Source organism: Quercus lobata, chromosome 1, assembly GCF_001633185.2.
Source record: "Quercus lobata isolate SW786 chromosome 1, ValleyOak3.0 Primary Assembly, whole genome shotgun sequence".
Taxonomy (NCBI): domain Eukaryota; kingdom Viridiplantae; phylum Streptophyta; class Magnoliopsida; order Fagales; family Fagaceae; genus Quercus; species Quercus lobata.
Window position 1 is genome coordinate 12377476 of NC_044904.1, and position 12810 is coordinate 12390285.

General features: G+C 36.1%; 1 protein-coding gene and 2 long non-coding RNA genes across 5 annotated transcripts; 1 reads left to right on the forward strand and 2 right to left on the reverse strand.

Annotated features, from left to right (window-relative positions):
- Positions 1–5216: 5216 nt before the first annotated feature.
- On the reverse strand, positions 5217–12732 carry LOC115979457. Of its 3 annotated transcripts, none has more exons than XM_031101518.1 (6): positions 12644–12732; positions 7501–7721; positions 7135–7379; positions 6226–6437; positions 5867–6128; positions 5217–5688 (listed from the first exon to the last, which is right to left on the reverse strand). In XM_031101518.1, the coding sequence occupies exons 1-6, from the start codon at positions 12667–12669 to the stop codon at positions 5353–5355; spliced, it is 1302 nt and encodes a 433-aa protein (XP_030957378.1). In that variant the 5' UTR covers positions 12670–12732; the 3' UTR covers positions 5217–5352. The 3 variants fall into 3 exon arrangements, with proteins under 3 accessions (XP_030957378.1, XP_030957371.1, XP_030957384.1); XM_031101511.1 differs by having other exon boundaries at positions 7135–7382; positions 12644–12731; XM_031101524.1 differs by lacking the exon at positions 12644–12732 and having other exon boundaries at positions 7501–7725.
- LOC115979479 lies at positions 7736–10790 on the forward strand. Its single transcript, XR_004089066.1, has 3 exons — positions 7736–8204; positions 8432–8553; positions 9788–10790. It is a non-coding gene; the product is annotated as an uncharacterized LOC115979479 (long non-coding RNA).
- On the reverse strand, positions 11115–12582 carry LOC115979485. Its single transcript, XR_004089067.1, has 2 exons — positions 12187–12582; positions 11115–11360 (listed from the first exon to the last, which is right to left on the reverse strand). It is a non-coding gene; the product is annotated as an uncharacterized LOC115979485 (long non-coding RNA).
- Positions 12733–12810: the final 78 nt, after the last annotated feature.

Here is a 12810-nt window from a genome sequence, read left to right on the forward strand (position 1 = left end):
CCCAGAAGATCCTGAAGCCCAGAAAAAGAGAAGCATCCGAAAAAAAAAAGAAGACCACGGCAAAGTATAAGAAGCAGGGATCCTCAGGAACCATCAATAAGCACGGATCCCTTCAGGCACAAAGAAAAAGGAAGACTGGGACAGATCGACAGAAAGAAGACAGAAGAAGAAAACAAGAAATAAAAGCAAAACGCGAGCGACCTCTCATGGCACAGACAGAAAAGGCCTCGGGGAACCAGGACAGGAAAGAAGAATGATAACAAACGACTTTCAAAAATGGCAGAACAGGATTCCGCCCAAATAGGAAAGAAAAGGGAAAAGAGGAAGACGCCAGAAATGGGGATGCCGAGAAGGGCATACCTCAGCACGTCCCGAAGAGGATGGCCAACCAGAAGCTTTCAAAAGAATCAGAACCGAGAGAAGGAAAGAATGAGAGAAAACGGAAAAGGGACTTACCGAGACGATGGGGACAGGACATGCTCTGTTTGCAAAAGAACAAAACAGGGGAACCAACGGTTCCCCGGGAAGCCCAGAAAACTCCATTATAAAAGGAGGGAATGGGTTGTGAAGAGAGTAGCGAAAAAAAGAAGAAAGAAACACAAGAAAGAAGAAATTCTCTAGGAAAAAACTATCAGAAAAATCTGTGCAGAAAGAAAAATATTAAGGGAAAAACAAATATTACTTCCCGGTATCCTGTAAAGGCCACTATTGCACATACTCGGATTCAACGAGAATCAAACTTTGCAAGTTTTGAAGGTTGAAATAGCCATTCAAGACTGCAATTTTTGAGCTTGATTGGACCTTGTATCACGTCCTAGTGAGCTTTCTGTAATCAAACAGATAACGAATTAATGAAACATTGCTTCATATTTCCCAGGATCCCCGCAACACTATTTTTTATCGCTTTGCTAATCCTGTTTCTTTCCTTCTGAATTTACCTTGTTAATTTTTTGGCACTCTTCGATATCCTTGTTTGTCATTTTCTTTATATTGTTAGGAGTATTCTCTGCATCCTACTTGATTCTTAAACAGCTTGTTAGCTGCGGTGAGTCAAGGCCCGGTCCACCAAATCCTCCTTTTTCATTTAGGCCCGGGATCCTTGGGCCTGAGTGTCACGAAAAAGGCACCCTCACAAATGTTACACCACCAATCAATTGCATCATTGGTTGACATCGTTTGTGAGAAAATGATTATTGTGTATCTCCCAATATAAAAGATTGAATAGAGGAGAAACCAATAATAAGCTCATGCACCACGTCCTTTCCCAAGGCATGCATGACTAGTGACTCCTAATCGACAATACCAACCCACAGCATACATCACCTATAAAGTTGAGGGTGAGATGAGTAGCCAATTAAGAAGGGCTAAACAACCCACGAGAGACAAAAGTGAGGGAGGAATTTGAGGTGACTAGTAATTAAGGTGGATGAACAACTTCAAGAAATGCAACAACAATTGATCAAAGAGTTACAAGCCTTGAAAATCAAGTCTACAACGACTATAGATGAGCTTTTCCAAAAGATAGATCCCTCTTATACCCTGCAAATCATGAGATATATCCATTACCTTCCAAGTTCAAGATAACATAGCTAAAAGTCTTTGATGGTACAAGGTACGCTCGACCATTTAGAAACATACAAGGTCTTGATGCACTTGCAAGGCGTCCTAAATGAGATCATGTGCAAGGTCTTCCCTACAACATTGAGAGGATTCACTCGAATCTTGTTTAGGAAGCTTAGATTAGGGTCAATTGCATTATCAAGTCTTCATTAATTGAAAGCTTATTTATATATTCAAATATAGACAATCAATAAAGATAGTTGTAGTGATGAAGGGCCTAGGAGTGTATTAGGCCGTGGGCCCTGTTTGAGGACATTTAGTAGTCTGATGACAGGTATACATTTACAAGGAAGTACGAGTTAGTGAGTTACAGACAGATTATGGTCATGAGGGTTTGGGAAGGCAGTTCGAGGAGAAAGGCCTCCTTGACTTAATAGAGTAGAGGTCAGAGAGGTTGACCTGCCATTAGAAGTAACACGCAAAGCAATTCTACTGATAAGGATAAACATCAGGAGGGAATAGGACAAGGAGAGGCTAAGAAATATCTAAGGGAAAGTTACTACCACCGCATTAAATGCTCTGTAGCTAACTCTTTGGCCGCATTAATGTGAAGGTAATACCCAAACAGTAATATATAGCTTTACAGTTACCTCCAAAGACTTAAGGAAGGTGCTGATAGGACTGGGATCAAAGTAAGCTATTTGACCTACACGTGGAGGGTGGAGATGAATTAAAAGAGGGGGATATAAGGAAGAAAGACACCATTATATAGAGGCATCTAAGAATCTGTAGAAAGAAAAAGACTGTAGCACTGAGAACTGTAATTATAATAAAGTCTAAGAGAAATATATTCAAGAACTACTCTCCTTGGATTTTGCTGAGGAATGATTTCTTCACATAAAACCTGTTTTTCTTTATTTTACTTAAATTTTTAATCTATTGTGAGCGTTGTCCAACTAATTGAAACTTAGTTTTCAGCCAACTTTCTACAAATTATTTGTATTGGGCTCTTTGGGCCTTAGTCATTTTACATTTTGGGCCCAAGATCCAAAACTGCTCTTACAATAGTTATGACATCACAAATCACACATTTTTAACTAGTTTATTTGGAGATTTAGCAACCATCGAAGAAAGCTTTATGCTTCTTATTTCTATTGTCCTAAAAAATAAAATAATTCATAAAATTAATCCAACACTGATAAACTAATTCTTTAATCTATTACAAAATGGATATCAATAGCAACTATTGAAACTCGCAAAAAGTGCCATGTTATTGCAATAATGCTGAGAAGTTTCCAAACCACTTGTTTGGGAAGAGAGAAATGAATGAAAATAATAGTTTTAGAATATTTCTTCCATTTTCTCGTTTGGGAGTTTTAAATAAATGAATGAAAAGTTCATTATCTTATTTGAGAGTTTAAGTAAGAGGAAATAGAATGGATAAGAGGGAATACTCATTCTTTTCTATTTTCTCAAAACTTCAAAATTTCATTCCCCCCCAAATTGGGAGGAATAAGAGGGAATAAAATAAATTTTAATGATTTTTTTACTACAAGTCCTAAAATACATATATTTAGCGTTTAAAAAAAAGGTCTAATAGCAATATTGTCATAAAATAATTCAATTCTTTTTCTTGTACGTTACTCCTAAATAAGATTACCTTTCATTCATTTATATTCCTTTTATTTTAAAACAATCAATACTTAATTCCATTACATTTTATGCATTCTATTTTGTTTTATTCATTTATGAACTCTCAAACGAATCCTTCTAAAAAAAAAAAAACTCTCAAACGAACCATAAATATGTAAATAGTATTAAATAGAAGCAGAAGTTGGGTAGCAACAATTATTCATTATTTCCCTCTATTGGGAGGATACAATTATTCTGGGTTGCCTCTATTGAGAATTCTCGTATCCTCTGCTTATTATGCATAAACTTTTGTCTTTTTGATATGTTATGTCAATAGCGCATTTTGGGCTTTGTTACAAACACAAACAGGCCTGTTTGTTTACACACAAATAGTATTTGTATTCTCTGTCCTGTGTGTTCTGCTTTTGGTATACAAGATGGTTGTCTCAATGCCTAGCTAACATTACGAGACTGACACAAATTGATGATGTGGAGGTAGTCTGGGACCCTGGGTGCCTTGACAATTAGCAGAAGATAAATACTTGTCTTGAATTTGCTTGCCTATTCTGCCTATGTTCCAGGGTTCTTGACCGCATATTATGTATTAAACTTAATCTTCTTCTTCTTCTTCTTCTTCTTTTTTTCAGTAAATGTTAACTACGGTTGCACAAGCTTTCATTTTGATCAAATTTGACAAAGAGGTCAGTCTGTATTGCTGTTGGTTTCTTCTGTTTGGTGTCTGAAAACAGATCCCAGAAAATGTAGTTACTAAATTGTTTTCATTGCTATGCTTTCAATAAAATTGTATGATCTCATATTATAATATGACCACCTCATGATTCTCTTTAATCTTCTTCAAAATATGCAACCATGACCAAAATTTAAGAAGTGGATATTAGGGGTGCTATCAAATTTAGTTTTGTTACTGTTATCAATAGAACACCACGAAAGGAAAGACCTATGCAAATATATTATTCAAAATATGAAATATCCGGATATTTTGTATGAGGAATCTTTTAATGGAATATTCAGACCTAATATTCCTTCTGTTTTGTTTGAAATAGTGAATATTGTTCGCCTCTAAGTTTCAAACTGCATATCCAAATTATATGATGACAAAGATGAGAATCTTCTAATAGCATATTCAGAGCTAATATTCCTTCTGTTTTAGTAAAAGCTTGATATGTATGATTATTGTGGGATTAAAATGGTACAGTCATGAGGTTTAAACAACCAAGTTGATGCACACCATCTTCTCTGTATACCATATTGGTGCCAGTGCATTACTGTGGCCTTTAATTCCTTACTATACCATATGGGTAAAACTTATTACAAACTAGCATGTACACTGTTAAATAACACTAAACTAGTGTATATAAATGTTAAATAACACTAAAATCATGACTTTCACTCACATTTTCAATTTCAAAATCGTGAGTTAGATTCACGAATTTTAGTGTTATTACACGATACACACAAAATGTGTAATAAACACTATCTTTTTTTTGATAGGTACAAATGTGTAATAAACACTATCAATACCATATTACCCACTTCTTCTCATGCTATCACAACTTTTAGGTCACTAATATTCTATTATCATACACGAAACATTTTTCTGCTTCAACTGTTCCCCCTAAATGAATCCACACTTCTATTCTAATACCTGTAGAAAACACAAAGCCCTCTATTAATTTTTTTATTTGATTGGTAAGTTACACACTCAATGGATCTTGAACCCATGATCTCACCCTCCACTAAGAATTTATAAGGAGAGGGAATGCCAGTTGAGCTAGAATTCATTGCTAGTTGAGCTAGACCCTCATTCTAGCTAAGTTCAAGTTCAACATCACAGAAACCCAATTAGGCATTCAAATCTATCCCTCTCTCTCTCTCACCAACAAATTCAAATTCCCCATAAATCTGTAATTAGAACAGTAGTCCTACATATCTGAGGAACAACTACAATATTTTAGGGAAGTCCCCTAAATCGATAAATGAACTAGGTTTTGATGCATAACTTCTATAGAAACAAGGATTATATTCCTCTAAAATTTTCCAGTAACAAATGTAATGTACATATTTGTCAATATCTGAAAGAAAAAAATCAATCACCTACACAATCAACAATTTGGATGGGGAGAAGAAGTTGAGACAACTTCAAGGTATGATTTTGGCTGTATTAGGTCTAAATGAAACTTGTTCTTCTCCAAGCAAAAGCGACCTTAAAATGGCTTCGCATATACCATCATAATGCACTATCAAATGTCCACCATTTGGAACTTCATGATACCGAATCCAGGGTAGCTTCCCAGAAACAAATCTTTGAAGCTGAACAGGCACAACCTTATCTTCTAAACCTTGCCATATGTGCACAGTGCTTTCATTTTGAGGGTATGGATTGCGCAGATCCAAAGGGTCAAATTCCCATTTGCCAAAAGCCAGCATAAAGTCACGACGGAGAGTATCAAAAACACTTCTCTCCCGTAACTTATCCTGTAGGTTGAAATAAAAACTTTATCACAATCATCATGAAACACAACTAGTATGGAACTTGAACTTTGATAAGTTTTATGCCTATACATTGTTGAGCAGAATTTGAATAACTTGAATTAACTGTAGCATAAAAATATTTATCCTTTCTGCATTTGTGCAGAGTGAATATGTAGCTTACCTGGGTGAGCATTGGGAATCCTGATATAGTCTTCAAAACATCTATGTCTCGGTCATTGAAGAACATCGGGTTTCTTTCCAAGACAGAAGTTGAAGGGAGCCATTTTTGATTCACCCACCAGTGTAGTAGTCCAGGAGCATGATTTGCAAACCACATTGACCACCTCACAAGTTTCTTCCTGTAGTCATCCTTTACCACTCTATCAGGTAGAGAACGCCACCAGTAATTCACAACCGGGACTACAAAAGACACACCTGCTAGCCTGGAAAAATGGTTTTGAGACAACAATTAGGTTCATGACATTATTGAGCAGGGAAAAAAAAAGATTGAAACTATAATTTTGAAGTTGAGTATTTTGCCTGTCTGGTATGTATTTGAGGCAACTCCATATGGAGTAGGATCCCATTGAGACTCCAATCACATAAAACTTGGATCCTATCTGTAAATGATCAGCAAGTTCTTGAATGTCAAATGCTTCACTCTTTACTGAGTGCTTTGGGTCTGCATCACTTTCTCCATATCCCGCTCGATCAAATAGCAGAAAATATATCCCCAACTCATCTATTAGTTCCTGGAAACTAAAGCAGTGTGAAAATTCACATCATCTGACATTTGTACAATGTTATTTCTTTGATAGTTTGAACCTGACACACTATTACTTCCTTGACTGGAAGGTATATCAGGGTTCTTCTTATAAAATCACTCACGTATATGAATATGATGATCTCTTAAAAAAGAAGAAGAAATTATCATTAACAGATAAAGGATCTTTGAAAGCATAGATAGAATGACACCTCTTGATATGTGTGCACAAGTGTGTGATCAAAATTGCTCCCCAGGGCTGGCCCTTCCCCAGAGCTATTCCTTTATATTCATTTATATGAAGTTTTAACATCTATGTTTGGCATATGTTTTCTAAACTAGTTTTAACTCAACTACACAACAACATCAACCAAACCTTAGTCCCAAAATTTTTGGGGTCAGCCTAAGAAAACGCCCCAACGTGCATCTGTAGTGGATCCATTCATAATAAGGTGACTAAATTTTAGTCTGCCCGTCAACCTACTACTACCCTCCTCCTTTTTCCGGGCTTGGGACCGGCTGTGAACATAATAATCACAGACACTGGCGGAGTTTAGTTCTAAATCAACTAAATTCATCAATATCAAGCATTTTTTTTTTTTACCCATTGCAAACCCAACTGAGAATGTCTAACACAGTTTCAGATTTTCATAATGAAGGTTGAGAAGAGGGACTTATGTACGTACTTGAGGTGCCAGAAAATTCATCTCTTTAGAGCTCCCTAAGCCGTGGACAACAATGATCTTGAATTTAGCTTTGTCCTTGGGCACACCTCTCTCCCTGTAAGCCAGGTACCTCCCATCTTTGAGTTTGAATCTTGAAGAAACCACAGGAGAATCTTCTGGGGAACCAGTCTCTGAAGGAGTGGGAGGAGAAGGAGGTTGTTTTTTTCCTTGATAAACCATTCCTAGAAGACCCATCAACAAGGCAACTGCTGTTTTGGAAAACATTGATCAAAAATATCAGAAGGTAGATCTGGCTAACAGGTACCATCATCGTCATATTGATCAACATGGGTGTGGCTTAAAAGTGAGTTAAGGCAAGGTTCATACCTGACACGGATTGTGTTTTGAGTTTGAAGGGACTCCAAAGGTTTAGCAGATGATGAGGATGATGTCTGAAATCCTTTTGTTTCTTTTTTGACTTGTAGTCGGTAGCTAGCTTTTCAAAGGTATTAGTGTATATTGGGTTGCAAGGATTTTGAGTTTGACTACCCAAAACTCTAATAAGTTGTTGTTGATTACTTATAAATTTTTTAACTTTAGTGGACACCCTGTGAAGGGATCCGGATCCTCTCCATTTTCCTTTGAAATGGAGAGGGTCCAGTACACGGACAGGATCATCTTTGCATTATATCAAGGGCCAAAAACGTGCCACGTCATAACTTAACCCACTAAACCCAAACCACACTTAACTACACTTAAACTAGAGGCTGTTTAACTCAACCGGACAAACCACAATTTCTCTCTCACCAAACCCATCTGAACATTTCAAATTCGAACTCTCTTTCTCACTCTCTTCTCCAAGGTTCTCTCTCGCCCCGTCGTCACAGTGCCACCAATACCACCTGCGCCCCGACTTTCTCTCTCGCCCCGTCGTCACGGTGCCCCGACTTTCTCATTCTCATTCATCCAGTCATTCATTCTGTCATATTTAGTCTTTTCTGAGTCATCGTTTTCTCTCTTCTCTGAGAATTAGGGTTTTCGATTACTCGAACCTCGAACACACACAAAAAATTCATCTTCGATTATCTTCGGTAAGCTCCATCACCACCAATCTTCGTTAAGGTTTCGCTTTTTATATCTTCCGCTTTGGTAATTTCACACTGCAATTCATCTCTCAATCGCAAAGCACAAATTTTTATTTTTTTGTTCAGCTTCGATTTTGATTTTTTTTTTTGCTTTCTATGAAATCCGATTATGAAAGAATCGAGAAATTTTTGTTCTTTAATATTGTTTAATTTGGTGCAAATTTTTAATGCAGGTTAATATTTATTTGGTAAATTATATCTCTGTGTTTGTGAAAGAACCATGTACTCCTCAAGAGGGAGCAATGCGTTTGGGCAGCAATCGTATGCGGCTCAATCGGCTGCGTATGGCGCTAGTGTAAGTTTCTTTTCTGTTTATCAAAGCAAAAAATTTTATCTTTAGTTGTGTTTTGAACAAGAGTTTTGTAGGTGTAATGTGGGAAATATGCAGGGATAGGAATAATTGCATATATAATGGTGTGGCGGTATTGGTTATCGAGCTGAATTTGTTGTTTTTTGAGATCATTGTTTGAGTGGTTGTGTATTATTGGAACTAGTAATACCCATTTAATTGTAGGCCTTATAGACCCTCTATATTGTTCAGATTTGGGGGATTTATGGATTGTTTTGATCTAAATTTGTTCTAAAAGCAATGGGATTTATGGGTTATATTTTTTATTCCATGCCCAAGTTTCTTGATACTAGGATAAAAAACAGTTATGGATTGTTTTGATCTGAATTTGTTCTAAAAGCAATGGTTTTTTTTTTTGTGCTATATTTTTTCAGTGGTTGGTTTTGAGTTTACAAATTGAAATCAGCAGGTGATGTTTCAGCTTTGTAAGATTTATGGGTTGTTTCAATTTGAATTCGTTACTAAAATTATTTTAGTATTTGATTTTTTTTTTTCTCTGCTTTGCCTAATTCCGAACTCTTGCTCCTCATCATTATGACAAATACGGTCATTAACTTTTACCATCTTAGCTTATAAGCTGAATTAAACCTTTTACTTTCAAATTAACTTGTCAATGTCAACACTTTTAGGTTCTAATAGGAAGAAGTCAATATGGGGTCAAATGCTCTTTCGAGGTGTAACTCTTCTATGGTATAGAACTGCTTTGTGATATGTTCATTCCATTATCAAATTCTTCTATAAAAAAATTCCACCCTTCCCATACCTTTATCAATTTTACCTCAAGAATGGTTGCTGCAGTTCTTGGCACTAATTCTAAATTTAAGAACTTGGTTAACAATAATGCTTGATGATTGGTTTAATGCAAAACATGCTTCTTTGAACTTCTTTGTGCATTAACAATACTTTTAAGTACCTTGCTGAAATTTTTGTCCCTAACATTACTTGTTATCAGTAGTGCTTTGTAGAATTATCATTTAATTTTTTATCACATCAGTTTTGCATCTTGGCATGCTTGAATTTACTCCTACATTATATCATATGCTTTATGTATCATAGCTATTTTTCATGGTTGAGTATGTGAATCACTTATAGTTTGTTATAGTGTATTTGCTATATGTTTAGAACTTTCATTTGATGGTATGTATTTTTGTCATAATGCATTTGATTTTTATTTTTATAGAAAATGAGTTGAAGCAGCTAGCAGCCATCTATTAAAAGTCTAAAGAGAAGGGTACAGAGCAGTGGTGACATAACCAAGCTCATCCTTGCACCCCCTCCTTCGTGGTAGATGGAATATGGAATTTAAGAAACAGAGCTGTTTTCCAAGGCTAGAAAGTTAACATCCGTGAAGCCTGCTTGCGGATTCAAAGCAGAATCATAGAGTTTCGTACTGTAATCCAGGCAGCCAACAAAGCTCATTGCGCATCTTCATCCCAGGTTTGGAAGCCACCCTTGACTAGGTTCATCAAGCTAAATGTGGATGCTGCAACTGGACCATCAAGAACTGCACTAGCAGTAGTAGCAAGGAACTCCCTCGGCGAGGTGATCAAAGTTTGGGCTAAACCTCACCATAGCTGCACCCCCATCCAAGCAGAAGCAAGTGCAAGGCAGTCAACCTAGCCTCTAATGAAGTGTGGAAACAAGTAATCATAGAGAGCGATTCCAAGATGTGTATGGATTCACTGTCTGACAATCCTTTTGTGCCTAACTGGGCCATCAGCAATGATATTGTTAATATCCTAAACTCTGTATCAGTTTTTCTTAGTTACTCTTTTGTTTGGGTCTGTAGGTCTTGTAATTTTGCAGCACATAATGCTGCAAAGCTAGCTTTGAATTCTGCATTACCTTTGTGTTTTAACGAGGAGAATCTACCTGAGGTTATCCTCTTTGCTTGTGTGGTAGACTCCTATGTTGTAGTATCTTCTTTTTCGTATGAATGACATTGAAGTTTAGCAAAAAAAAAAAAAAAAAGAAGTCAAGTGCAAGATATATGCAAAGCTTCATGTACCAAATTTTACACACTTGTTATCAAGAAAAGGTTTTGAAGTATTCCATGACCGATTGAAGACAATGAATTTTGAAGCTAGCAAGGCTAATTTTTCAGTTTTAGTAAAGATTTAGATTTGATATATTCTTAGCTTGTAGGACAACTTTGACAAGTGTGTGCATAATTTGTAGTAGCATTTGGATGGTTTTCATAGTTGGCTTATGAAGGTACTCATATATGTTGGTTTATTATATGTACATGTTTGAGCAGTTTTTAGTCAATCATTGTTCATAAATGTGACAAGTTATTTTCCCTTGAAGCATTGCAACTATGTATGTACCTGTGCATGACAAATTTTCCCATTTATGTGTTGTTTTATAGAAACCATAAACCAATGGAATTTGTACCACATACATGACTACAAGGTCAAAGTATCATAAAAAATAGAGCAATTGCTTCAAATTGATCAATTTTGATGTCGAATGAAATTTGATCCAATAGAGTAGACAAGAAAGGAATATAATAAAAAATGAACAAATTTTATTAAAATGTACACTTTGGTCACATAACAAGAATTCCATTGAAATATACACTTTAATTACATGATTATAATAACATGAAATTTCTACAATTGTTGTGCCTATTGCTTGACTACACATTCCACCTCTTGCTTCTTGACTATACATTCCATCCAAAGTCCACAACTTTCAATCTTAGCTTGATCACTTCGACTTGCCTCATGTTAAACAACTTGCCCATTCCATTCCTACAAAGGACAATTTACACAGACCCAATTCTGCAATCAGTGGCATGACAGGGAAAACAGAGAGACACTCACAATACATTTCCTAAACCTTTCATAATAGAGTGAACAATTAAAAATAAAATCAAAATCCATGGAAAAGCACATACATTTACATAACAGTGAGATAAAAAAAAATACCCACAAACCAAAAAAATGGAACCAAGCATTCTAATAACCACAGCATAAAACACACAGAGATAATTCTGCACTTGGTGTTTCTCCTGGAACCATGCCTTTCTTTTATGTTGTCATTTTCATGTCTTTTTTCTTAACTTATGCAAAGCATTTGCATATGGAGTATTTTCCAATAATTAATTCTTCACTCATCCTTTATCTTAAACTAGCTTTGCTTCTGCCGTTTATTCTAAAAAAAATTAGCTTTGCTTATGCTTTTCCTTTTTGTGTTTTTTATCCTAGTCTCAAGAAACTTGGGCGTGGTATCAAAAATATAACTCATAAATCCCATTGCTTTTAGAACAAATTCAGATCAAAACAATCCATAACTATTTTTTATCCTAGTCTCAAGAAACTTGGGCATGGAATAAAAAATATAACCCATAAATCCCATTGCTTTTAGAACAAATTTAGATCAAAACAATCCATAAATCCCCCAAATCTGAAACACCCCACCAAGCTCAAAACCAAAAGCTAAAAAAAATAAAAATTAAAACACACACAAATGCAAAGAAACCGTTCTATCAAAAAAAAAAAAAAAAAAACCATATTTAACACCAATAAATCAATCAAACAGAGCTTATCAATAAAAAAATTAGAGAGAGAAACTTACTAGGCAGTGACTGTTCTAGCGGAGCAGTCCGGTGATGCTGGGTAGTGCCTATGCCTGCAAGTGGGCGGCACTTTCTGCTGATGCTTGGTTGGTGTGAGACATAGCCCACGCAACAACGGTGGCTTGGCACGATGGTTGGTGGCACCGGCGACACTGAGGACCGTGGGATGCAAAGAGAAAATCCTTGGAGAAGAGAGTTTGAAATTTTCATATGTGTTTGGTGAGAGAGAGTTTGAAAGAGAGTCTGAAATATTTTCAGTGGTTTGTCCGGTTGAGTGCCTCTAGTTTAGGTGTTTAACCTGAGTTAAAGTAGTTTAAATGTTTAACTGGGGTTAAGTGTGGTGTTTACATTTTAAATGATGTGGCACGTTTTTGGCCCTTGATAATTTTCAAACAAATCCCCACCATGAACTGGACCCTCTCCATTTCCCTTTGAAATGGAGAGGATCTGGATCCCCTGTGAAGGGTTTGATGAATGGGCATTTTTTTAGGCCTTTCTGTAGCTCTTGATTTTGTTTTGTGTCCCCTCCTAAAAAACTTGGCACCGCAGCAAAAATAATGTTAAACCAGCTAAGCAAAAATATATATATAGCATACCATATTTGCACAGTTTTCTACCTGAAG